Here is a 25,147-nt window from a genome sequence, read left to right on the forward strand (position 1 = left end):
ATAGGTATTCTTTACCAGCTTAACTAGTGAACAGAAATAGCTTGTATCCTGCAGCTATGCAAACTCAGTGACCTGCACTGTGAGTATGTGGCCTGTCAACAGGATCTTCATCCTCTCGTGTCAGTGTCATCAGTCACAATTTGTGCAGAGGGAGAAATGTGCCAGGTTGGGGGGAGTGCAAAGGGCTTAACAAATCATTCTGTCAGCTTCGCCCCGCACTGTGTACTTGGCCGGTAATTTCAAGGAAATTTGCAAAACAGTCCAAACATTTATCAGTGGAATGTTAAGATTGTGAAGTGTTTGCAGCTGTTAAACCTCTTAGAACTTGTGTGAATGTTTTCCTCGGTACTGGGAGTACTCATGTTGAAATGTTAGTAAGTCTGTGTGTTCTTTGTTTTGTAGGTGGCTGTCCAACAGTCAGTTCTGCAGACTTATGTCAGACACAACAGAGTACGTGGAATGTGCCTGCTCTCACATGTCATCCTATGCAGTGTACGCTCACACTGACAACCTCTTCTCCTACAATGAAGCCTTTTTCTGTGCTGGATTTATTTGCATCTCTGGTTAGTGGTTATAGGAGCTGGCATGTTATGTTTATATAGTATGTGTTCACACAGGTCTTTCATTTCAGATCTATATCCATTGTGTGTCTACCAGCATTGAAAACAGATAAACAATAAAATAAGAGGCATTTTATGGAAGAACGTATTTTTCAGTACCCATATGTGCCTACAGGGGCAGATCAGTGCATCGCTAGGGCTTACAGCAGAAGACCAGAGCAGAGAGGGCACCCCCTTTCTGAGCATGAGCACTCCCGCTGTTCAGAACAGGGTACCCCACTTTGTTCTTTTCAGAGCAGAGCAGGTGGCCTTGTGTGGAGTACTATTGTTGCCAGTATGCAGTGGTATATCTATAATGGGTGCAGTGTCTGCATTGCACACGGTCACGGATCCCTGCGACCAGAGGGGGCACACACTGCAGCCATTTCTAATATACTTTACTTTCCTGTGTCCATCAGTGCCCGTGTGTGAGCCCCCTCTTCTCCGTCCCGTAGCCGGCAGCGAGGTTAACGCTCTGAGCACTAGAGACTTTGGCACAATGCCAGAGTCTACAGCGCATGCGCAGGTCTCCGAAAAAATGGCACGGTGGCCATTTTTTCGGAGACCTGCGCATGCACTGTAGACTCTGTCACTGTTCCAGAGTCTCTAGTGCTCAGAGTGCTAACAGCGCTGCTGGTTACGAGAAGAAGAGGGGGCTCACACACGGAGACTGCACACGGGTCCCCTCCTCTCTAGATACGCCGCTGCCAGTGGGGGTATTTAAAGGGGGGTAGGGGACCATAGATGCTTCACCTCCTGCATCCACAGTAGTTCTACCACATAGCAGATAAAGCCCTTTTCATAAAAATGTGCAAACAGAACATATGCTACAACCCATAGTCATACATACCCTCCTACATTTCCCAGTTAAAAACCAGTACAGGGGGTGAGTTCACAGGTGGAGGGGGCACGACCACGGGTAAAGGGGACATGGCCATGGGTAAAGGAGGTGTGCGCTGCGGTTTCTAAGATACTGTTGGCTGTTCCTGGGGACTGGGGACAGTCGGCAATGGCAGGAGAACCACGGAAGGACAAAGGGAGCCACATGTCACTGAGCAGTGCAGGATTCTATGTCCCCGCAGTGCTGCTATAGCAATCCTGATGCCCGGACCCTGCACCCGGACAAACGGTACAGCCCTTGTTTTGCCGGTACAGACCATAAAAAAACAGTACAGTACCAGCTAAAACTGTACAGTTGGAGGATGTAGTCATATGTTATAAGCAGAGCTGTAATGGCACAAATGCTCCCTGTGCCATCCCGTCCCCTGAGTGCCCGACATCATAACCTCTTGTGCATGATGGCATTACATCACACAGAGGGGACAGGGCTGGCAGCTCCAATAAGTAGAACCGCTGACCGAAGCATCTGAGGGCTCCTGTCTGCAGCATCTTAAGTTGCTTTAGTGGCATTGCTAGCCAGAAGCAAGGACCGTGGGGCAGCAACTGTGTCTGAAGAAAGAAACAAAGGCAAAATAGTAAATACCAACATTCTTCTTATAGACTGCTACATTGACTTATAAAAATTGGGTCCAACCACTTGATTGATTTTCATGAAACACCATTATATCTTATGCTGCTTAGTTATAACAAACACAGGTTCACATACAAGCAGCCTGGACATCCAAAAGGTTCTTACTGTAGTTTAGCATACCTTCCAACATGACCCCTTCCTTAGGTACAAAGTGCTATGCTCCTGGACTTCCCACTTAATGTACAATTGCGGTCACCTGTGCCGAAATAATGAATTGATGAGAAGGGTTTTTCAACCCAGGTAACTGTCATACTTTATGTGGTAAGCCCAGGAGTAGAGTATTTTGTACCTGATGGAATGGGTTATGTTGGAGGGTACAGACCCAGTCAAAATGACAGAATGTAATTATAGTAACTCTTATCTAGCCATATACTTAAAGCACAATTACACCTTGACTGAAATGGTGGTATTCAATTCTTTTCACCCACTTCCACACCCGTTCTGTTTCTGCTGATGGGCGTGATATAATAATTTCAGCTTGCTACCCCCGGGGTAGCGAGGGTGCCCAATCCTTTACGCAGCTAAACCTGATTACTATGGGCCCGATAACAGGGATCACTTTAGAAAGCAGATTGGGAGTGATATATCATTTGAATACCGCCCAAAGTATTGTACAAGTCCACGAACATTGGTGGGAGTCTAGTTTCTGGAACCTTCACTGCTAGATAAATAATAACCCCATTGGCACTAAAATTCTTGATATAAAGTTTGCTGGAAAAGGCAGGATAATGGCGAATGACCAACACCTCAGATCTTTTCTTGAGTGGATACTATTGCAGCCAATCAGTACTCTTGATACAATAGGTGTCATAGGGCTGAAATTTTCTTGTGTCCGCCAGTGCAAGAATACATTATGAGCACAGCAGCACTGAAAGAGAGAGAATCTGGGATACGACTGGCAGTCTAGACATCAGTTATTTCACAGGGATGAAGGTTTAAGATCAATATGGAATGGCATTCTCTGCATTGTACAATAAAGCAACAGTTTCAACTTGTTATTTGAACTACTGTACCATCGTATAAGCAGCTATAACTATTCTCATCCACAGGGTTTATTTTGGCCATTCTTTCCCAATTATTCTGCACAAAGTCTTCCATGTTTGCAGCGAAGCTTCTCAGTCACATGATGGTGGCCTGTTTAGGAACTCAGGTAAGAAACAGAATTACTTTCCACTACTTTAAGCTAGATTTAGGTTTGGTGAAGTTAACTGTTTAAAGCAGTTTTGTCCAAATGTAGATGAGGGCTAATAAGGCTTTTTGTGTATACTGTTTTACTTTGTACGTTATATAACTAGACCTGAATGATCAATGTTTCATATATGTATTACAAGGTTGTTAGCTTTCCAAAGCGGAATTGTTAAATTGCAGTTTTCTCTTCATCTGCCATAAAATTCTGTCAATGTGGTCACTTTGCATTAGCAGGGAGTTCACAAGAGAGAATAGCAGGAACAAGCAGGGTATCTTGTTAACAGTTGAAGAGAATAAAACATTAAAGATTCTGGATTTTGAAAACATATGCAAATATATGTCTGTGCGGGAAGACATTGCAGCTTTCTGGAGACTGGAAAGCCTGTTGTAAAAGCAGTCATGTTCTACCATTTTTAGTACAGCTGCAAACCTATGTATTGCATGATCTTAAATTCTAGAATGTTTCAGAATACCTTACAGTGCCTAAACTGCACCCTAGGGTTCACTGAAAGGTGTACCCAGTTTCCTTGTAACATACAGTTATTAGTTTACCTTTAGGCACTTCATAATTATACAGGTGCCACTTTCTTGAACCACTGTGTGCCAAATTATGAAGTCAACCAGGTACAGTTAGCAAGTTGCTGATTGTCATGGACAAGTGAACACAACCCCTCCTTTGCCTTTCTCCAACATCAAGGGATTCAGACTATCATTGTGTATAGCATTTAAGATGCAGATTAATACCTCTTTTTCACTGCCGCAATGCTAGGTTATTGCCAGGTCTATCCAGGTCGCAGCTCAGCAGAAAAGGGCTCTTGAACGAGTTGGGTTATTTTTCAAGGATCCTTTTCTACTGAGCCGCAACTTGTGGCACTGTGTAAACGGTGCAACTCGGGTCATCCAACCCAGGTCATGCCAAAAGTATAGAGAGCGCCTGATCAATGGCAATAGGAGATGATGTAATCTCCAAGCGCCAGCAGAACAGAAAGACTGTATACGGGTGCAATGTGAAAGGGGTCTACCCACCAATATGCCTGGTCCAGCCTGCGGTGTGACTGGGGTCTGACCCTGATGTGACACGGGTTAGACCCTTGTTCAAAAACCCAGGTCGGATCCAGCATTTTGGTGGAAAGGGGTATAATTTGTGTCCATCTGCAGTGTCATATTACAGGTATCGACTGGTCAGACAGGTTAGCGCTGGCAAACTTTCTTCACCTTGGCCTGTAAAGAGGAAGTATATGCAAATAGCTGGTATGTTCAGAGATGTACGAGCACACAGATGACCTTGGTTTAAGGTCACCAATGTACATGAATAGTTTGCTTGCCTTTCTTCCCTTCATTATGAAGAACAAGTTGTATACTGTAAATAAGATACATTATAATGTACAATTAATTTAGAGCATGTTCTCACAAGCTCATGTTGTGCATTGTTTTCAGCTGGGTTCACTGGAAGGTTAATCCAAATTACGTTTTTCAATAAATTGATTCAGTAAAATGTAAACATCTACAGCACATTTTAAGAGTTTGATTTGCTGAAAAGCTGACATTGAAACACAGCCACCAGTAGGGAAGCCAATCCCGCCCTATTTTTTGGTAATCACAGGTTTTCCGGGATTAGAAACATAGAAACATAGAATGTGACGGCAGATAAGAACCACTTGGCCCATCTAGTCTGCCCCTTTTTTTTACCATATTTTTACCTCAAACCTTATTTGGTCCTTATTTCTGTGTAAAGATATCCTTATATCTATCACATACATGTTTAAATTGCTCTACTGTCATAACCTCTACCACCTCTGATGGGAGGCTATTTCACTTGTCCACTACCCCTTCTGTGAAGTAATTTTTCCTCAAATTTCCCCTGAACCTACCTCCCTCCAGTTTCTGTGCATGTCCTAGTGTTCTAATACTTCTTTTCATTTGAAGAATGTTTCCCTCAAGGACTTTGTTAAAACCAGAGTCGTTTAGCATATTCCTGGCCAGGGCTATGAGCTTACCCACTGCATCAAGGTAGCCTCTCATTGGGTAAGTCCCTAACACTAACTATATGGGTTCAGGTCCGGGGGGCGGGACACCCCAGAGCCACCCAGCCTGACCACCCCAGGGCATCGCAAGAGTGATACAAATAAAGGGAATATGCTAAACGCCTCTGGTTATTACAGGTTGAGCTAGTGTGAGATAAGTGCACCTGCTACTTTTTCCCTCTGTACACTGTATTAAGTCTCAAGCAGAGTAGCACCTCATTACCTAATTAAGGTGTGCAAATTAGGGCCCCCTTCCCTTTGCAACTGATTCTATGTATTCATACATATTCCTGAAGGTAGAAGACACCTTCATTCTAATTTAGCACCCTGCCCCACCTACCCTCACTGATTTTAAATAGTCTAGCACTCTGGCCTGCATATTTGGAATGAGCACACTGAGATAAGACTCCTACATTTTGTTTACTATGGCAGTCAGTATTGGGGGAATCCTCTGGGGTGCGGGGCTCCCTGTACCTGCTGTGGCTGGGTGTCCCTGGGGCATCGCAATTTAACACTATTTAATTACACTATGGCACTTATAGTTTGTTTTATATATATGTAACACTTTCACATCATTTTCTTTTACTCCTCACATTACTCACACATGCAGCAGCAGCTGCTCCTACATCTTTAACCCTTTATTTGTATCACTCTTGCGATGGGGTGGTCTGGCTGGGTGGCTCTGGGGTGTCCCGCCCCCCGGACCTGAACCCCTATAGTTAGTGTTAGGGACTTACCCAATGAGAGGCTACCTTGATGCGGTGGGTAAGCTCATAACCCTGGCCAGGAATATGCTAAACGCCTCTGGTTATTACAGGTTGAGCTAGTGTGAGATAAGTGCACCTGCATCTTTTTCCCTCTGTACAGTGTATTAAGTCTCAAGCAGAGTAGCACCTCATTACCTAATTAAGGTGTGCAAATTAGGGCCCCCTTCCCCATGTACCATTTCAGTTGCCCTTTTTTGTACAGTCTATAATGTATTAATGTCCTTCTGAAGATATGGCCTCCAGAATTAACACAGTATTCCACATGAGACCGTACCAATGACCTATGCAGTGGCATTATTACTTCTTTCTTCCTGCTGCTGATTCCTCTCCCTGTGCAACCAAGCATCTGACTAGCTTTCCTCATTGCTTTGTTACATTGCTAACCTGCCTTTAAATCACCTGCAATAGTGACTCCTAGATCCCTTACCTCCTCAGTAATTTCCAGTATAGTACCATTAATGCTATATTTAACTTTTGGATCTTTGAGACCCAAGAGCATGATTTGCATTTTTTGGCGTTAAACTGTAATTGCCATGCTCTTGACCATTCTCTAAGCTACCTAGATCCTCAATCATTTGTTTTACCCCCTCCTGGTGTATCTACCCTGTTGCATACCTTTGTGTCATCTGCAAAAAGGCATACTTTCCCTTTAATGCCATTTGCAGTGTCACCAATAAGTAGCGATGAGCGGGTTCGGTTTCTCGGAAACCGAACCCCCCCGAACTTCTCCCTTTTTACACGGGTCCGAGGCAGGTTCGAACCTTCCCGCCTTGCTCGGCTAACCCGAGCGCGCCCGAACGTCATCATCCCGCTGTCGGATTCTCGCGAGATTCGGATTCTATATAAGCAGCCGCGCGTCGCCGCCATTTTCACTCGTGCATTGGAGATGATAGGGAGAGAACGTGGCTGGCGTCCTCTCCGTTTATTGTTGAAGTTGATTGCTTTATTGTTTAATTGTGGGGAGGACTGGGGAGCAGCTGTTAGGAGGAGTACAGTGCAGAGTTTTGCTGATAAGTGACCACCAGTTTTTATCCGTTCTCTGCCTGGAAAAAACGCTCCATACCATATCTGTGCTCAGTGTGCTGCATAATATATCTGTGCTGAGTGCTCACACTGCTTAATTGTGGGGACTGGGGAGCAGCTGTATTATTTATATAGCAGGAGTACAGTGCAGAGTTTTGCTGACAGTGACCACCAGTATACGTTGTCTGCCTGAAAAACACTCCATATCTGTGCTCAGTGTGCTGCTTTATTGTGGGGACTGGGGATCACCAGTGTAATTAATATTATATAGGAGGAGTACAGTGCAGAGTGCACTGCTGTACCTACCTCTGTGTCGTCATCCATTAAGTATACTATCCATCTACATTCTATACCTGTGGTGCATTTTAGTTTTGCAGTTTGCTGACACAGTGACCACCAGTATACTATATATAGCAGTACGGTAGGCCACTGCTGTACCTACCTCTGTGTCGTCATCCATTAAGTATACTATCCATCTACATTCTATACCTGTGGTGCATTTTAGTTTTGCAGTTTGCTGACACAGTGACCACCAGTATACTATATATAGCAGTACGGTAGGCCACTGCTGTACCTACCTCTGTGTCGTCATCCATTAAGTATACTATCCATCTACATTCTATACCTGTGGTGCATTTTAGTTTTGCAGTTTGCTGACACAGTGACCACCAGTATACTATATATAGCAGTACGGTAGGCCACTGCTGTACCTACCTCTGTGTCGTCATCCATTAAGTATACTATCCATCTACATTCTATACCTGTGGTGCATTTTAGTTTTGCAGTTTGCTGACACAGTGACCACCAGTATACTATATATAGCAGTACGGTAGGCCACTGCTGTACCTACCTCTGTGTCGTCATCCATTAAGTATACTATCCATCTACATTCTATACCTGTGGTGCATTTTAGTTTTGCAGTTTGCTGACACAGTGACCACCAGTATACTATATATAGCAGTACGGTAGGCCACTGCTGTACCTACCTCTGTGTCATCATCCATTAAGTATACTATCCATCTACATTCTATACCTGTGGTGCATTTTAGTTTTGCAGTTTGCTGACACAGTGACCACCAGTATACTATATATAGCAGTACGGTAGGCCACTGCTGTACCTACCTCTGTGTTGTCAAGTATACTATCCATCCATACCTGTGGTGCATTTCAGTTGTGCGCAGTAAATATAGTAGTAGGTCATTGCTATTGATACTGGCATATAATTCCACACATTAAAATATGGAGAACAAAAATGTGGAGGTTAAAATAGGGAAAGATCAAGATCCACTTCCACCTCGTGCTGAAGCTGCTGCCACTAGTCATGGCCGAGACGATGAAATGCCATCAACGTCGTCTGCCAAGGCCGATGCCCAATGTCATAGTAGAGAGCATGTAAAATCCAAAAAACAAAAGTTCAGTAAAATGACCCAAAAATCTAAATTAAAATCGTCTGAGGAGAAGCGTAAACTTGCCAATATGCCATTTACGACACGGAGTGGCAAGGAACGGCTGAGGCCCTGGCCTATGTTCATGGCTAGTGGTTCAGCTTCACATGAGGATGGAAGCACTCATCCTCTCGCTAGAAAAATGAAAAGACTTAAGCTGGCAAAAGCACAGCAAAGAACTGTGCGTTCTTCTAAATCACAAATCCCCAAGGAGAGTCCAATTGTGTCGGTTGCGATGCCTGACCTTCCCAACACTGGACGGGAAGAGCTTGCGCCTTCCACCATTTGCACGCCCCCTGCAAGTGCTGGAAGGAGCACCCGCAGTCCAGTTCCTGATAGTCAAATTGAAGTTGTCACTGTTGAAGTACACCAGGATGAGGATATGGGTGTTGCTGGCGCTGGGGAGGAAATTGACAAGGAGGATTCTGATGGTGAGGTGGTTTGTTTAAGTCAGGCACCCGGGGAGACACCTGTTGTCCGTGGAACGAATATGGCCATTGACATGCCTGGTCAAAATACAAAAAAAATCAGCTCTTCGGTGTGGAATTATTTCAACACAAATGCGGACAATAGGTGTCAAGCCGTGTGTTGCCTTTGTCAAGCTGTAATAAGTAGGGGTAAGGACGTTAACCACCTCGGAACATCCTCCCTTATACATCACCTGCAGCGCATTCATCATAAGTCAGTGACAAGTTCAAAAACTTTGGGTGACAGCGGAAGCAGTCCACTGACCACTAAATCCTTTCCTCTTGTAACCAAGCTCCTGCAAACCACACCACCAACTCCCTCAGTGTCAATTTCCTCCTTACCCAGGAAAGCCAATAGTCCTGCAGGCCATGTCACTGTCAAGTCTGACGAGTCCTCTCCTGCCTGGGATTCCTCCGATGCATCCTTGAGTGTAACGCCTACTGCTGCTGGCGCTGCTGTTGTTGCTGCTGGGAGTCGATCGTCATCCCAGAGGGGAAGTCGGAAGACCACTTGTACTACTTCCAGTAAGCAATTGACTGTCCAACAGTCCTTTGCGAGGAAGATGAAATATCACAGCAGTCATCCTGCTGCAAAGCAGATAACTCAGGCCTTGGCAGCCTGGGCGGTGAGAAACGTGGTTCCGGTATCCATCGTTAATTCAGAGGCAACTATAGACTTGATTGAGGTACTGTGTCCCCGGTACCAAATACCATCTAGGTTCCATTTCTCTAGGCAGGCGATACCGAAAATGTACACAGACCTCAGAAAAAGACTCACCAGTGTCCTAAAAAATGCAGTTGTACCCAATGTCCACTTAACCACGGACATGTGGACAAGTGGAGCAGGGCAGACTCAGGACTATATGACTGTGACAGCCCACTGGGTAGATGTATTGCCTCCCGCAGCAAGAACAGCAGCGGCGGCACCAGTAGCAGCATCTCGCAAACGCCAACTCGCTCCTAGGCAGGCTACGCTTTGTATCACCGCTTTCCAGAATAGGCACACAGCTGACAACCTCTTACGGCAACTGAGGAAGATCATCGCAGAATGGCTTATCCCAATTGGACTCTCCTGGGGATTTGTGACATCGGACAACGCCAGCAATATTGTGTGTGCATTACATCTGGGCAAATTCCAGCACGTCCCATGTTTTGCACATACATTGAATTTGGTGGTGCAGAATTATTTAAAAAACGACAGGGGCGTGCAAGAGATGCTGTCGGTGGCCCGAAGAATTGCGGGCCACTTTCGGCATTCAGGCACCGCGTACAGAAGACTGGAGCACCACCAAACATTCCTGAACCTGCCCTGCCATCATCTGAAGCAAGAGGTGGTAACGAGGTGGAATTCAACCCTCTATATGCTTCAGAGGATGGAGGAGCAGCAAAAGGCCATTCAAGCCTATACATCTGCCCACGATATAGGCAAAGGAGGGGGAATGCACCTGACTCAAGCGCAGTGGAGAATGATTTCAACGTTGTGCAAGGTTCTGCAACCCTTTGAACTTGCCACACGTGAAGTCAGTTCAGACACTGCCAGCCTGAGTCAGGTCATTCCCCTCATCAGGCTTTTGCAGAAGAAGCTGGAGACATTGAAGGAGGAGCTAAAACAGAGCGATTCCGCTAGGCATGTGGGACTTGTGGATGGAGCCCTTAATTCGCTTAACCAGGATTCACGGGTGGTCAATCTGTTGAAATCAGAGCACTACATTTTGGCCACCGTGCTCGATCCTAGATTTAAAACCTACGTTGTATCTCTCTTTCCGACAGACACAAGTCTGCAGAGGTTCAAAGACCTGCTGGTGAGAAAATTGTTAAGTCAAGCGGAACGTGACCCGTCAACATCTCCTCCTTCACATTCTCCCGCAACTGGGGGTGCGAGGAAAAGGCTAAGAATTCCGAGCCCACCCGCTGGCGGTGATGCAGGGCAGTCTGGAGCGAGTGCTGACATCTGGTCCGGACTGAAGGACCTGCCAATGATTACTGACATGTCGTCTACTGTCACTGCATATGATTCTCTCACCATGGAAAGAATGGTGGAGGATTATATGAGTGACCGCATCCAAGTAGGCACGTCAGACAGTCCGTACGTATACTGGCAGGAAAAAGAGGCAATTTGGAGGCCCTTGCACAAACTGGCTTTATTCTACCTAAGTTGCCCTCCCTCCAGTGTGTACTCCGAAAGAGTGTTTAGTGCAGCCGCTCACCTTGTCAGCAATCGGCGTACGAGGTTACTTCCAGAAAATGTGGAGAAGATGATGTTCATTAAAATGAATTATAATCAATTCCTCCGTGGAGACATTCACCAGCAGCAATTGCCTCCAGAAAGTACACGGGGACCTTAGATGGTGGATTCCAGTGGGGACGAATTAATAATCTGTGAGGAGGGGGATGTACACAGTGAAAGGGGTGAGGAATCGGAGGATGATGATGAGGTGGACATCTTGCCTCTGTAGAGCCAGTTTGTGCAAGGAGAGATTGATTGCTTCTTTTTTTGGTGGGGGCCCAAACCAACCAGTCATTTCAGTCACAGTCGTGTGGCAGACCCTGTCGCTGAAATGATGGGTTCGTTAAAGTGTGCATGTCCTGTTATACAACATAAGGGTGGGTGGGAGGGCCAAAGGACAATTCCATCTTGCACCTCTTTTTTCTTTCATTTTTCTTTGCATCATGTGCTGTTTGGGGACAATTTTTTTGAAGTGCCATCCTGCCTGACACTGCAGTGCCACTCCTAGATGGGCCAGGTGTTTGTGTCGGCCACTTGTGTCGCTTAGCTTAGCCATCCAGCGACCTTGGTGCGCCTCTTTTTTTCTTTGCATCATGTGCTGTTTGGGGACAATTTTTTTGAAGTGCCATCCTGCCTGACACTGCAGTGCCACTCCTAGATGGGCCAGGTGTTTGTGTCGGCCACTTGTGTCGCTTAGCTTAGTCACACAGCGACCTTGGTGCGCCTCTTTTTTTCTTTGCATCATGTGCTGTTTGTGGACAATTTTTTGGAAGTGCCATCCTGCCTGACACTGCAGTGCCACTCCTAGATGGGCCAGGTGTTTGTGTCAGCCACTTGTGTCGCTTAGCTTAGCCATCCAGAGACCTCGGTGCAAATTGTAGGACTAAAAATAATATTGTGAGGTGTGAGGTGTTCAGAATAGACTGGAAATGAGTGGAAATTATGGTAATTGAGGTTAATAATACTATGGGATCAAAATGACCCCCAAATTCTATGATTTAAGCTGTTTTTTAGGGTTTTTTGTAAAAAACACCCGAATCCAAAACACACCCGAATCCGACAAAAAAATTTCGGTGAGGTTTTGCCAAAACGCGTCCGAATCCAAAACACGGCCGCTGAACCGAATCCAAAACCAAAACACAAAACCCGAAAAATGTCCGGTGCACATCACTACCAATAAGATATTAAAAAGCACTGGCCCTTGGGGTACTCCACTGGTAACATTTTTCTCCTGTGAATGCACTCCATTTACTACAACTCTCTGTTTTCTATCCTGCTACCAAGATCTTATCCATTCAACCATCTTAGTATCCAATCCCAAACTTTCAAGTTTATTTAGAAATCTGCTATGTGGGACAGATTGAATTGTACAAAGAAACTATAATTTGTCTGCCAACATATTACACTACTTGTGAACAGAACCCACAAGAGGCTTACCGTATTCAGCCGCTAAAGCTTCGGCCAGCACCAGATCCAGGTCGGAGGTTGTCTGTAGAGAGGAGAGGGCTGGAAATGATTCTCAAAGGCAGGGTCCGTGAGTTGACCTGTCCTGCAGGCAACCACCTGGGAGAGAGGAGGCAGATCCAAGATGGTGGCAGGGGTGGGGGAAAGTGTCTTCAACATAACAGAGTCCCCTGTAGTAAGAGCACATTGCTTTGCGGGTGGAGCATGGCCACCAGGAGACAGAAGGAGCTAGTGAGGATTCAGAGGACTATCTGTGGGGCATCTACAGCAGGGCCTTCAAATTGGTTTCTGGTCACTGACAGACCAAGATCACAGGAGGTCCGTGGCAGAGAGGAGGACAGCCACCAGCAGGTAATGCTGTCTGGGGCAGCCACCCACAGTCTTCCCGTCCAACAGGAGACAGCCTGAGGGAAGAGCAGGCAAGCAGGCAGGCCGATAGAGAATTCCAGGAATATGTGTCAGGAGGAAGCTGTGGTGGTGAGAGACAGACGCATGCCTCTTACCACCGCTGCTGTTAAAACATTTTACTAGTCCCGATACCTCGAGATTGCTGCCTGCGATCCCAGGATTAAAATCCCAGACTTTTTGAGGCTAAATCCTTGGATCCTGTGCATTGTGATCCTAGGATTGGCTGATTTTTGTCAACCAACTATGTAGTTGCCAAAATTCAGTTGTAATTTGTCCTGCATTGCGTATGCACAAATAAATGTGTAGTACTTGTTTGCCTGTAAAGAGAGTTGTACACATCTCTGCAACTGGCTTGACCCTATACATATGCTTGGTTTCATAGGTCACAATATTAGGGTCCATGCACAAACAGGCATATTTACATGTAACCACAACTCTGCATTGCTGCAGTTCCACTGATACACTCCCTCTGAACTATAGGGGATCGCTCCGTTACAGCGCACTTGCGCCTACTCTGTCGCAGTGCGGCTGGAATGCATACAGCTCTGCATCACCCGTAGGTGCATATACTTGTGGGATGCAGTAACATAGTGCGTTTGTTGCCTCTGCATTAGCCTCAATATGATTAGTATAGCACAACTGTTTTGCATTTTATCAGAAAGTACAAGGACTTTATGAGGTTTCATGTTACAACAGGAAAGATCCGTATCCTAAAGATATGTCATTCTGTGGTGTGTGTGGTATCTCTTATTTTGTGGTTGAAGTGTCTAGTATCTGAATGATTGTCTCTCCTGAGTTCTTACACCTGCTGGTGATTTAACACCATCCTTAACAAAATGCTACTGAATAAGGAAACAGAGGCGTAACTAGCATGGGGCGAGCAGGGCACGTGCCCTGGGCGCCGTGACAGCCCCAGCAGAAGGGGGCGCCACCGGCACCTGCACGGCCCGCTCGCCCCATGCTGCCTGCCGCTGCTAGTCCGCCAGCGCTGCTATGAGACCTCCAGACGTGTCGTGTCGTCCTGCACTCGCAGACGCGGCCAGGAGAGTGCAATGAATAGATGGAGGGCCCAGGACCTATCGTTTGACTCCTGCCCGCCGCTGTGAGCGGCTGAGTGCCAGTGTGCGCCTCGAAGGAAGACCCCCGCCACGGACCTGCTGTCTGCCTCCCGGCCGCCGCTGTGACTGAGCACCAGTGTGCGCAGACAAGAAGGGCCCCGGTCCGGACCTGCCACCCGCCCACTGACAATGATGGAGGGCCCGGGGTAAGCTGCAAGCGTGTCCACTGTCCAGCAATGGAGGGGTGCGTGTTATTGGAGGGGTAAGAGGGGAGGGAGGGGTGGTGGTGGTGGTGGTGTGTGCGTGCATGCATGCATGTGTCCAGCAATGGAGGGGTTTGTGTGTTTTGTTAGAGGGGTAAGCAGGAGGGAGGGGGGGTGCATGTGTCTAGCAGTTGAGGGGTTTGTGTGTGTGTGTTGTTGGAGGGGTAACCAGGGTGTGTGTGTGTGCATGTGTCCAGCAATGGATGGGTGGGTGGGTGTTATTGGAGGGGTAAGAGGGGTGGGGGGATGCATGTGTCCAGCAATGGAGTGGTGTGTGTGTGTGTGTGTGTGTGTGTGTGTGTGTGTGTGTTGTTGGAGGGGTAAGCGGGGGGAGGAGTGCATGTGTCCAGCAATGGAGGGGTTTGTGTGTGTTGTTTGAGGGGTAAGCCGGGGTGTGTGTGTGTGCATGTGTCCAGCAATGGAGGGGTTTGTGTGTGTTGTTTAAGGGGTAAGCAGGGGTGTGTGTGTGTGTGCATGTGTCCAGCAATGGATGGGTGGGTGGGTGTTATTGGAGGGGTAAGAGGGGTGGGGGGATGCATGTGTCCAGCAATGGAGGGGTGTGTGTGTGTGTGTTGTTGGAGGGGTAAGCAGGGGGGGTACATGTGTCCAGAAATGGAGGGGTTTGTGTGTGTTGTTTGAGGGGTAAGCAGGGGTGTGTGTGTGTGCATGTGTCTAGCAATGGAGGGGTAAGCGTGTGCCTGTGTGTGTGTGCCTGTTTGTGTGTGTGTACTGCCTGGAGGGGTAAGTAGGAGTGTGCGTTTCACCGCATGTCCCTGGTGTGTGTGTGTGTGTCTGGCTTGGAGGGGTAAGCAGAAGTGTGTGTACACTTGGAGGGCTAAGCAGGAGTATGCGTGTGTTTCTGTGTGTGTGTGTCCGGCTTGGAGGAGTAAGCAGGAGTATGCGTGTGTTTCTGTGTGTATGTCTTCTATGTGTGTGGATATTTGTGTGTATGTGTTTTATGTGTAGGTGTGTGTGTATATATACACAAAAGATAGACAATAGAATGTGTCCTAGGCGCTTACAAGGTGACTGAAACAAAAAAAAAATTGATGTATACAATACGTTCCTTTAAAAGAAGGAGAATCTCGAAGTTGCTTCACTCAACAGGGAAGAATTGTGATTTCATCCAGTGACAACATTTCGTAGTTAACGGTACATGTGGAAAAAATAATAACATACAATGTGTAGTGTTGTTTTAAAATATTCAATATTCACAGGAGATGTCGAAGAACAGTGTATTTAGTATATTTTGTGGATGATAAAGATCTTGTGATATCTTGCGTACCCCACTCACACTAGAATAAGTGTCGATGTGTCCATAAAGGTATCTTTTAAATAATGGTAGGCACAACTGTCAGGTTATCAGACATCAATTTGAAATGGACTAATCAAACACAGGCGTACCCCAGACTCACACAAAAGGTATGGTGGGCACTCCTTGAAAGGTATCTTTGTGTTTGGTATAGATGAAGCGTACCCCAACTCACACTGGAACTGGATGATCTGTTCCTATCTAGGTATCTTTATTCAATCATGGAGCTCCTGTCCAAACTTTGTTGGTTTGACTCGATAGCTCACAAATATGTAGAAAAAAGAACACAATGGCGGACAATGTGTAGTATTGTTTTTTGCAATTCCGAGTGTACAAATTAAAAGGCACTAATACCTTGGTGGATAGTGATGGATAGTCAATATCCCGCATGCCCCACTAACACCACAGAATTTAAATGGTGATGTACCCGTGAAGATATTCTTTACATTACAGTGTATCCATAATGTGTTTTAATACCCCCAGGCGTACCGAACTCACAAGAAATATGTGTCAGACACTCCCATCAAGGTATCTTTGCACTCAATTTTTTAGCAGTAGGCGTACCCAAACTCACGTTGGAAGGGCACAGATGAATCCTATCAAGGTATCTTTGACACTAGTGTGGTTGCCCGGTCTTTTACAGATTTCATCAATCAGTGCATGGCAATAAGGAGAATCTGATGATATTCACTGATGCCAATACGTATATATATCCACAAAAATTCAAATATGTACGGTAATATAAAAAAAGTTTTTAATCCATTACAGAAAGACGGTTTAAAAAATACATAAAATACATGAAAAATTTCATAAAAGACCATAAAAAATCAAAACACCATGGAAAAAATCCTCTCTCTGTCGAGAAGAATCCTTCCAAAAAAGATGGAATAAGGCTACTCACAGTCCAGTGAGTGTATATATATGTGTGTGTGTGTGTGTGTGTGTGTGTGTGTGTGTGTGTGTGTGTATGTATATATATATATATATATATATATATATATATAGTATGTAGGTCGAAGTAGCGGCACTTCTCCACAGACCCGGAAGTATATATATTTTTTAATTAGCAGACAGCAGCAGCACTTAGGAAGGAGCCCTGGAGGACTCACGAAGACCAGAGGAGGAGGAGCTGAGACATGCGCACCAGCTGAAGAGACGCGAGGGAGCAAGCCGCAGGACCAGGAGAGGACCAACGCCGGGGAGGAGCTGCCTGTGCCTGTCACCGTCACAACCAGAGCCGTCCGCGCTAAGTGGAGAAGATGCCGCAGAAGAGGAGGAGTCCAGCCAGCCGCAGGACCGGGGAAGGACATCCAACCTTCAGTGGAGTGGGACCCTGCAGCAAGGGAGGAGACTGACCAGCAACTGGAGCACCGGCATCGCGGAGGACACTCGTTTACCGGAGCAAGGACCCGCAGGAGACCCTGTCTGGCATAAAGAAGACAGTGCGGAACAGCGAAGAGGACGGCGCACTTTAGTATCCTGCAGCAGGAGAGAAGATCCCCCTTCAGAGCGCAGCAGACCACACTGAAAAGGGTGCATCCCCGGTGCGGTGCTCTGCATCTCGGGTGGCGCCAAAGATGTGGAGTGTCGGAGGTGGCAGAAGCGCCGCAGCTTGGGGTGAGAAACCGCTGCAACCCTTCCTCTGCTAAACTCTGCAAATAGTCAATTAAGGGGGTAGGCTCCCCTCACCACAGTGCCCCACAGGATTAGTTAATTAAGGGCCCCACATGATTAGTTAATTGAGGGGGTAAGATCCCCTCACTCTATAATGTGAATTTTGGCTCATACCGTGTGCTATAATGTGAATTTTGGCTCATACCGTGTGCTATAATGTGAATTTCGGCTCATACCGTGTGCTATAATGTGAATTTCGGCTCATACCGTGTGCTATAATGTGAATTTCGGCTCATACCGTGTGCTATAATGTGAATTTCGGCTCATACCGTGTGCTATAATGTGAATTTCGGCTCATACCGTGTGCTTTAGGGGTATATTCAATTGAAGTCGAAAACTGCCGTCTGTCGAAAAGACGGCAGTTTTTGACTTTTTAAGGTCGAATCGTGATTCGACCTATTCAATATTTTCGACAATTCTGTGAATTTGACTTGTCAAAAAGCACGTGGATCGGCAGAATAGCTGCCGATCCACGTGCTTGTGTCGAAAACGGGGCCAAAACCAACAGGTTTTGTCCCCCTTTTCGACCATCTCAGTCCGACATCAAAAGATGTTGGACTGAGATGCGGACCCAGAGGAGGAGAGGGGGGAGAGCCGCAGGGAGACGGGGGACTACCACGGGCAGCCAGAGGAGATCAGCGCTACAGCAGGATGTCACACAGCCGCGCCGTTCATGGCAGCGTCCACCCGGCTCCAGCAAGCTTGCTGGAGCCGGGTGGACACTGCCGTGAGGTCGGGCGGCTGTGTGACATCCTTCTGCAGCGCTACTGTAGCGCTGATCTCCTCTGGCTGCCGGCGGCTGTCCCCCGCGGCTCCCCCCCCTCCTCTCCTCCTCCTGCGTCACTCATCTCAATTCGACTTGAAAAAGTCGAATTGAGATGAGATTTGAATAGGGGTTGTCGGATCCATTCCGACAAATGCATGTCGGAATGGATCTGACTTGATTTGAATATACCCCATAATGTGAATTTTGGCTCATACCGTGTGCTGTAATGTGAAAGGGACACCAGTACTAGATAGTATAAGGAGACCTACTACATTGAAGGACACGCCCCCTTTTAGTGACCACGCCCCTTTTCCGGAGCGCGCACGCCTTTGATGCGCGCATAATTGCAACCTTCACTGTTTCATTCCCTCTTCAAACATTCCACTTCGACCACTGCACCTACATCTGTACATACACACCCTGATATCTTTATATACAGTGACACCGGTGGTGTGGGCACATACTTTCCTTTTTAGTTTTGTTTTTGGGGACGGTAGGGGTGGGGGCGCCATTATTGATCTTGCCCTTGGCTCCAAAAACCCTAGCTACGCCTCTGTAAGGAAAGCATGCTTTTACACGTGTTCAGGTGGAATGGGGTCAGTTATTAGACTGATAGGGCTGCGTATTATATATAAACACACCTGCTGGGACAAAACTGCCGTGAGACTCCAGACTTTCGGAAAGTAGTCACAGACTCCCAGAAGGGCGGAATGTGGGATGGGGCATCATAGCATGGGCATTCACTGAATGAATTGTGTTCTAGCTCCCTGTGGTGTATTTGCTGTGGTGATCTCCAACATCAGCATGGGCACTGCCCCCTGTGGTGTATCTGCTGTGGTGATCCCCAACATCAGCATGGGCACTGCCCCCTGTGGTGTATTTGATGTGGTGATACCCAGCATCAGCATGAGTACTGCCCTCTATGGTGTATCTGCTGTGGTGATACCCAGCATCAGCATGGGTACTGCCCCCTATGGTGTATTTGCTATAGTGATACACAACTTCAGCATAGGCACTGCCCCCTGTAGTGTATTTTCTATAGTGATACACAACATCAGCATGGGTACTGCCCCCTATGGTGTATTTGCTATAGTGATACACAACTTCAGCATAGGCACTGCCCCCTGTAGTGTATTTTCTATAGTGATACACAACATCAGCATGGGTACTGCCCCCTATGGTGTATTTGCTATAGTGATACACAACATCAGCCTAGGCACTGCCCCCTGTAGTGTATTTTCTATAGTGATACACAACATCAGCATGGGTACTGCCCCCTATGGTGTATTTGCTATAGTGATACACAACTTCAGCATAGGCACTGCCCCCTGTAGTGTATTTTCTATAGTGATACACAACATCAGCATGGGTACTGCCCCCTATGGTGTATTTGCTATAGTGATACACAACATCAGCATGGGTACTGCCCCCTGTGGTGTATTTTCTATAGTGATACACAACATCAGCATGGGTACTGCCCCCTGTGGTGTATTTGCTGTGGACATACACAACATCAGCATGGGCACTGCCCCCTATGGTGTATTTGCTGTAGTGATCCCCAACATCAGCATGGGCACTGCCCCCTATGGTGTATTTGCTGTAGTGATCCCCAACATCAGCATGGGCACTGCCCCCTATGGTGTATTTGCTGTGGTGATACACAATATCAGCATGGGTACTGCCCCCTGTGGTGTATTTGCTGTAGTGATACACAATATCAGCATGAGTACTGCCCCCTGTGGTGTATTGTGAATTACTGCATTGCCAAATGATACTTTATTATTGTAGATACATGCTACATTCTACAGCTATTATTAGGAAGACCACATTAAGAGGGTAATTCCAAGTTGATCGCAGCAGGATTTTTTTTAGCAGTTGGGCAAAACCATGTGCACTGCAGGGGAGGCAGATATAACATGTGCAGAGAGAGATAGATTTGGGTGTGGTGTGTTCAATCTGCAATCTAATTTGCAGTGTAAAAATAAAGCAGCAGTATTTACCCTGCACAGAAATAAAATAACCCACCCAAATCTAACTCTCTCTGCACATGTTATATCTGCCTCCCCTGCAGTGTACATGGTTTTGCCCAGCTGCTAAAAAAAATCCTGCTGCGATCAACTTGGAATTACCCCCTAAGTTACTAGTTTAGTAAAGGTGCTGCTTGTGCTTTCTCAATGGTGCCCAGACTTTTGTCCTTCATACCTCTGCCAACTTCTCACAGTAACTGTCAGCAAAGATCCCATTCTCTTTCACACTACTCCCCTGCATGGCAGGGCTCATCTATCTCTGGAATTCCCAGGATGTTATTTCAGCTATATAACCTCTGCAGCCTACTGAGATCTGCTATAAGTGGATCAAATATTTCAGTTGCTTCTGAAATATTGGTAAAAGCCATGGGACCCAGACTTATGTTTATCCATGTTACAGAGAATGATAACAGTTGTAGATTGTCACACGTTTCCTAAGCCACAACTTTGTTTGATACAGGGTGCAGTCACTGTATTGTCCAACAGAGACGCCACAAACTAAACTACACACCTAGTTTATGAGTGGAGCATTTCGCATAAACAGCATGTTCTTAAAACAGTACATCCATATATCCATATTATTACAATTGTTTCTGTCTTGTTTATTTAATGATCACTTCCATGGATATGGATGAACTACAGTATTTCACACAGTGAGCTGCTGTCTCACCTGACGTGTTGGGTATGATATGCCGGCGGTCGGGATACGATGGTGAGAATCCCGACAGGGGCTAGGTAAGTATACTTACCCTCACCAATGCCCCCTAACCGTAACCTCCCCTTTCCACAGCCCACACCTAATCCTCGCTCCTCTGTAGCCTAACCCTAACCCTCCCCAGTGGTGCCTAAACCTACCCGACCCCCCCCCCCTTTCCTCCCCAAAGCCTAACCCTAAATCTCCCTTTCCCGGAGTCTAATCTTCCTCCTGCAGCCTAAACCTAACCACCCCTCCCCCTTCCCTGAGGCTTACCTGTCCACAGCCCCAGCAAACCCTCGTTCGAGATCCAAGTGGTAAGGATTCCGGCTCTGGGATTGTGATCCTTGTTGGGATGCCGGTGCCGGCATTCCAAGCAGTGTCGGGATTCTGACATCGGAATTTCGATTGCTGGGATACTGACTACTAGGATCCTGATCGGATCCCTCACCTGACAGCTAGGAAAATTCTTGACAAGTTCTTGACTGCCATTTTTAGTATACTTTACCTGTACTGTTCATACTGTATATCATCATCCTTTCAGGTTGTTCAGGTAAAATCATGCTGTATGTTAAAATATTTCATTAAAAATACTATGTTTACGTTTTCTAATTAGTGCTACGTGATTACAGTGATATTGTTGTCTACTCTTAACTTTATTCCTGGACCACTTTTCTAGTGATGTGTCCTGATTTTTGTCTGCTCTCTTATTCATGAAACTGCCCCCATGTCCGTATATAGTACTTTACTGTAAGCACGTACCATTACTGTAGGTACAGCCTGGCAACCAGTGTACTGCTGTTTTGTCTTACAGAACTGTAAGAGTATACCTATAATTTATATCTTAGGTATGCTGTGATATTACAGTTCTGAGAGATGACAAAAGGGAATAGGTTAGCTTTTTCCAGTAGTTACTAACTGGCATATTTACTAATGATCAGGTTTCCCATACCCAATAATTATAATTTCCTATCACCACTATTTGCAGCAACAAGAAATGATACATCACCTGAATTACTATTCTTTACCTGCAGGGTCAGGGGCTCTGAAAGGAGCCCATTCCCTGAGATGTGTGAAACATGAAATGATCACAGGCTTCCTTCCCTTCTCCATTGGGGTTCTGCACAGTCTGCTGACCAGGCATGTGCTGCGGCTTTTGCTCCAAAACCTTCTCCCAAAGTTTTGCGAAATGTAGCCCATAGGCAACAATGACTAAGGTATTCCGGAGCTTGGTAAATTCCATAGCTTTGTAACCCCCATTGGGGCTGTGGGTGTTGTCGGAAATGTTGGGACAGCGGCAGAGATATCTTTGATAACTGCTGCGGTCCCTCCATAGTACATTCAAGGGATTCTTAATATTTGCAGGTATTCCCCAAAAGCTGTTTTTTTGGGATTGGGGGGGAATCCCCAAATAATGATAAAGAGGCCCCTAAATATTGGGTATAGATCAATGTGTTGACCCATATTAGGTTGAGCCCTTATGTTTAACATGAACATGGTCAACAGGGTAGTTAGCGAAAAGGTTGACAGGGTCTATGGGCGACATGAAAATAATCGACACAACAAATTGACACAAAGTTTTCTTTTTCTTTAAAAAACATTTTTTTACATTTTTTAGCACCATAATAAGTACACCGCTTCTCTCGCCACATTTCAGGCATGGTCCCAATCCTAATACAGATAGATGGACTCGCCACCGAACACCTGCCATCCCCACCCCTCCCCGTGACGCCTCTACCTGTCAATCAGACAGAGGCATTCACATCCCTGCACTGAGATAGCAGGACCCGTTCTGTACATGTGCATGCACAGGACTCTGACCATTGGGTAAATGTAGTAACGATCGCATCAGCGATCCTTACTGAATCACCTCAAGAGATAGGTGAAAGAAATGGGGGAATAGGGGGGAAAGAGAATGACGAGGAAAGACTTGGAAACAGAGAAAGGGAGAGAGAGAAAGCGAGACAGATGGAGGAAATGGATGGCGGTCATTAGGTCGACATGAGTTAGGTCGACATGGTCATTAGGTCGACATGGAAAAAGGTAGACTTGAGTTTTTCTCAATTTTTTAAATTTTTTGACCTTTTTCATACTTAACGATCCACGTGGACTACAATTGGGAATGGTAACCTGTGCCGAGCGCAGCGGTAGTGGAACGAGGCACCATGCCCGAAGCCGTGAGCCATGCGAGGGGTTACGGTGCACTAATTGGAGTTCCCCGTCACTTTTCAAAGAAAACAACACCCAAAAAAGTAAAAAACAAAACCTCATGTCGACCTTTTTCTATGTCGACCTAGCACATGTCGACCTAATGACCATGTCGACCTAGTGATCATGTCAATCTAATGCATGTCGACCCAAACGTGGTCGACCAAATGTATGTCGACCTAACTCATGTTGACCTAATGAACCACACCCGGAGGAAAGAGAGGAGATAGATAAGAAGAGTCGGTGGGGGAGGACAACCAATGAGATAACAAATAACGGGTTAATAATGCTACTATTTATATAGTGCCTCAAGACTTTTCCCATGTCATCACACAAACACAAACATTGTTTTTCAGTACTGCAACAATAACGTTTATTTCCTTTACATATTGTGTCAGTAACATTGGCACCAGTAGGGTTATAACCTAGCCAGTTGATGCAGAGACAGTTTACTTGTTTGACATCACTAGGTCCCAGCAGGGACTTGCCTTGTTTTTCACTACTTGCCATTATGTATTCATGATGCAAATACATATTAATAGCATCACAGTACTCTACGCAGTTTCTCTGAAGCCTGAGAAAACAAGAGCTGGCTACTGCACGGAGAGGGGAAGTTAACTGTAAACAGTGTTGTGAGAAACCAGTAGAAGAGGAAACAATCCAGCCCAGCAATACATCAGTTTTATCAGATATCCATCCCATTTTCAGTTTATATACAGCTGCCAAGTCCCGATCAGTACACTCTGCATGTCCTCAGGGGCTTCTTATTCACATTATCCATTACGTCAACAACACTCTCTGAAGGCTAAGATCATGTTTGTCTGCGGTCCTCTTGTAATAAGTTTTGCAATACATTATATAACTATTGTTTGGACTGGAGAAAACATATTTTATATTTAATATGTGTATAGTAAAACTGCTGTAAATACTTTAATGGTTTAAAGCAAGATGCCTGGTTTATGACAAATAGGCTCTATTCATCAAGCACTTGGCAGCGTTAGTTTAGTATCCAGCTCTCTGCAAGTAGGCAGTAGTGGATACTAAAACACCGGCGCAATTCAACTAGAGATGAGCGCCGGAAATTTTTCGGGTTTTGTGTTTTGGTTTTGGGTTCGGTTCCGCGGCCGTGTTTTGGGTTCGACCGCGTTTTGGCAAAACCTCACCGAATTTTTTTTGTCGGATTCGGGTGTGTTTTGGATTCGGGTGTTTTTTTCAAAAAACCCTAAAAAACAGCTTAAATCATAGAATTTGGGGGTCATTTTGATCCCAAAGTATTATTAACCTCAAAAACCATAATTTACACTCATTTTCAGTCTATTCTGAATACCTCACACCTCACAATATTATTTTTAGTCCTAAAATTTGCACCGAGGTCGCTGTGTGAGTAAGATAAGCGACCCTAGTGGCCGACACAAACACCGGGCCCATCTAGGAGTGGCACTGCAGTGTCACGCAGGATGTCCCTTCCAAAAAACCCTCCCCAAACAGCACATGACGCAAAGAAAAAAAGAGGCGCAATGAGGTAGCTGACTGTGTGAGTAAGATAAGCGACCCTAGTGGCCGACACAAACACCGGGCCCATCTAGGAGTGGCACTGCAGTGTCACGCAGGATGTCCCTTCCAAAAAACCCTCCCCAAACAGCACATGACGCAAAGAAAAAAAGAGGCGCAATGAGGTAGCTGACTGTGTGAGTAAGATAAGCGACCCTAGTGGCCGACACAAACACCGGGCCCATCTAGGAGTGGCACTGCAGTGTCACGCAGGATGGCCCTTCCAAAAAACCCTCCCCAAACAGCACATGACGCAAAGAAAAAAAGAGGCGCAATGAGGTAGCTGACTGTGTGAGTAAGATAAGCGACCCTAGTGGCCGACACAAACACCGGGCCCATCTAGGAGTGGCACTGCAGTGTCACGCAGGATGGCCCTTCCAAAAAACCCTCCCCAAACAGCACATGACGCAAAGAAAAAAAGAGGCGCAATGAGGTAGCTGACTGTGTGAGT

The 25,147-nt window shown here is 46.1% G+C and overlaps 1 protein-coding gene across 1 annotated transcript in view; it reads left to right on the forward strand.

The window, feature by feature from the left end:
• ADGRV1 (adhesion G protein-coupled receptor V1) overlaps positions 1-25,147 on the forward strand; it is a 1,000,765-nt gene that overhangs the window by 575,638 nt on the left and 399,980 nt on the right. The window contains exons 83-84 of the mRNA XM_063964002.1: positions 403-563; positions 3,180-3,280. Coding sequence (XP_063820072.1) covers positions 403-563; positions 3,180-3,280 — 262 coding nt within the window. The remainder of the gene's footprint in view (positions 1-402; positions 564-3,179; positions 3,281-25,147) is intronic.

Source organism: Pseudophryne corroboree, chromosome 1, assembly GCF_028390025.1.
Source record: "Pseudophryne corroboree isolate aPseCor3 chromosome 1, aPseCor3.hap2, whole genome shotgun sequence".
In the NCBI taxonomy this organism is placed as follows: domain Eukaryota; kingdom Metazoa; phylum Chordata; class Amphibia; order Anura; family Myobatrachidae; genus Pseudophryne; species Pseudophryne corroboree.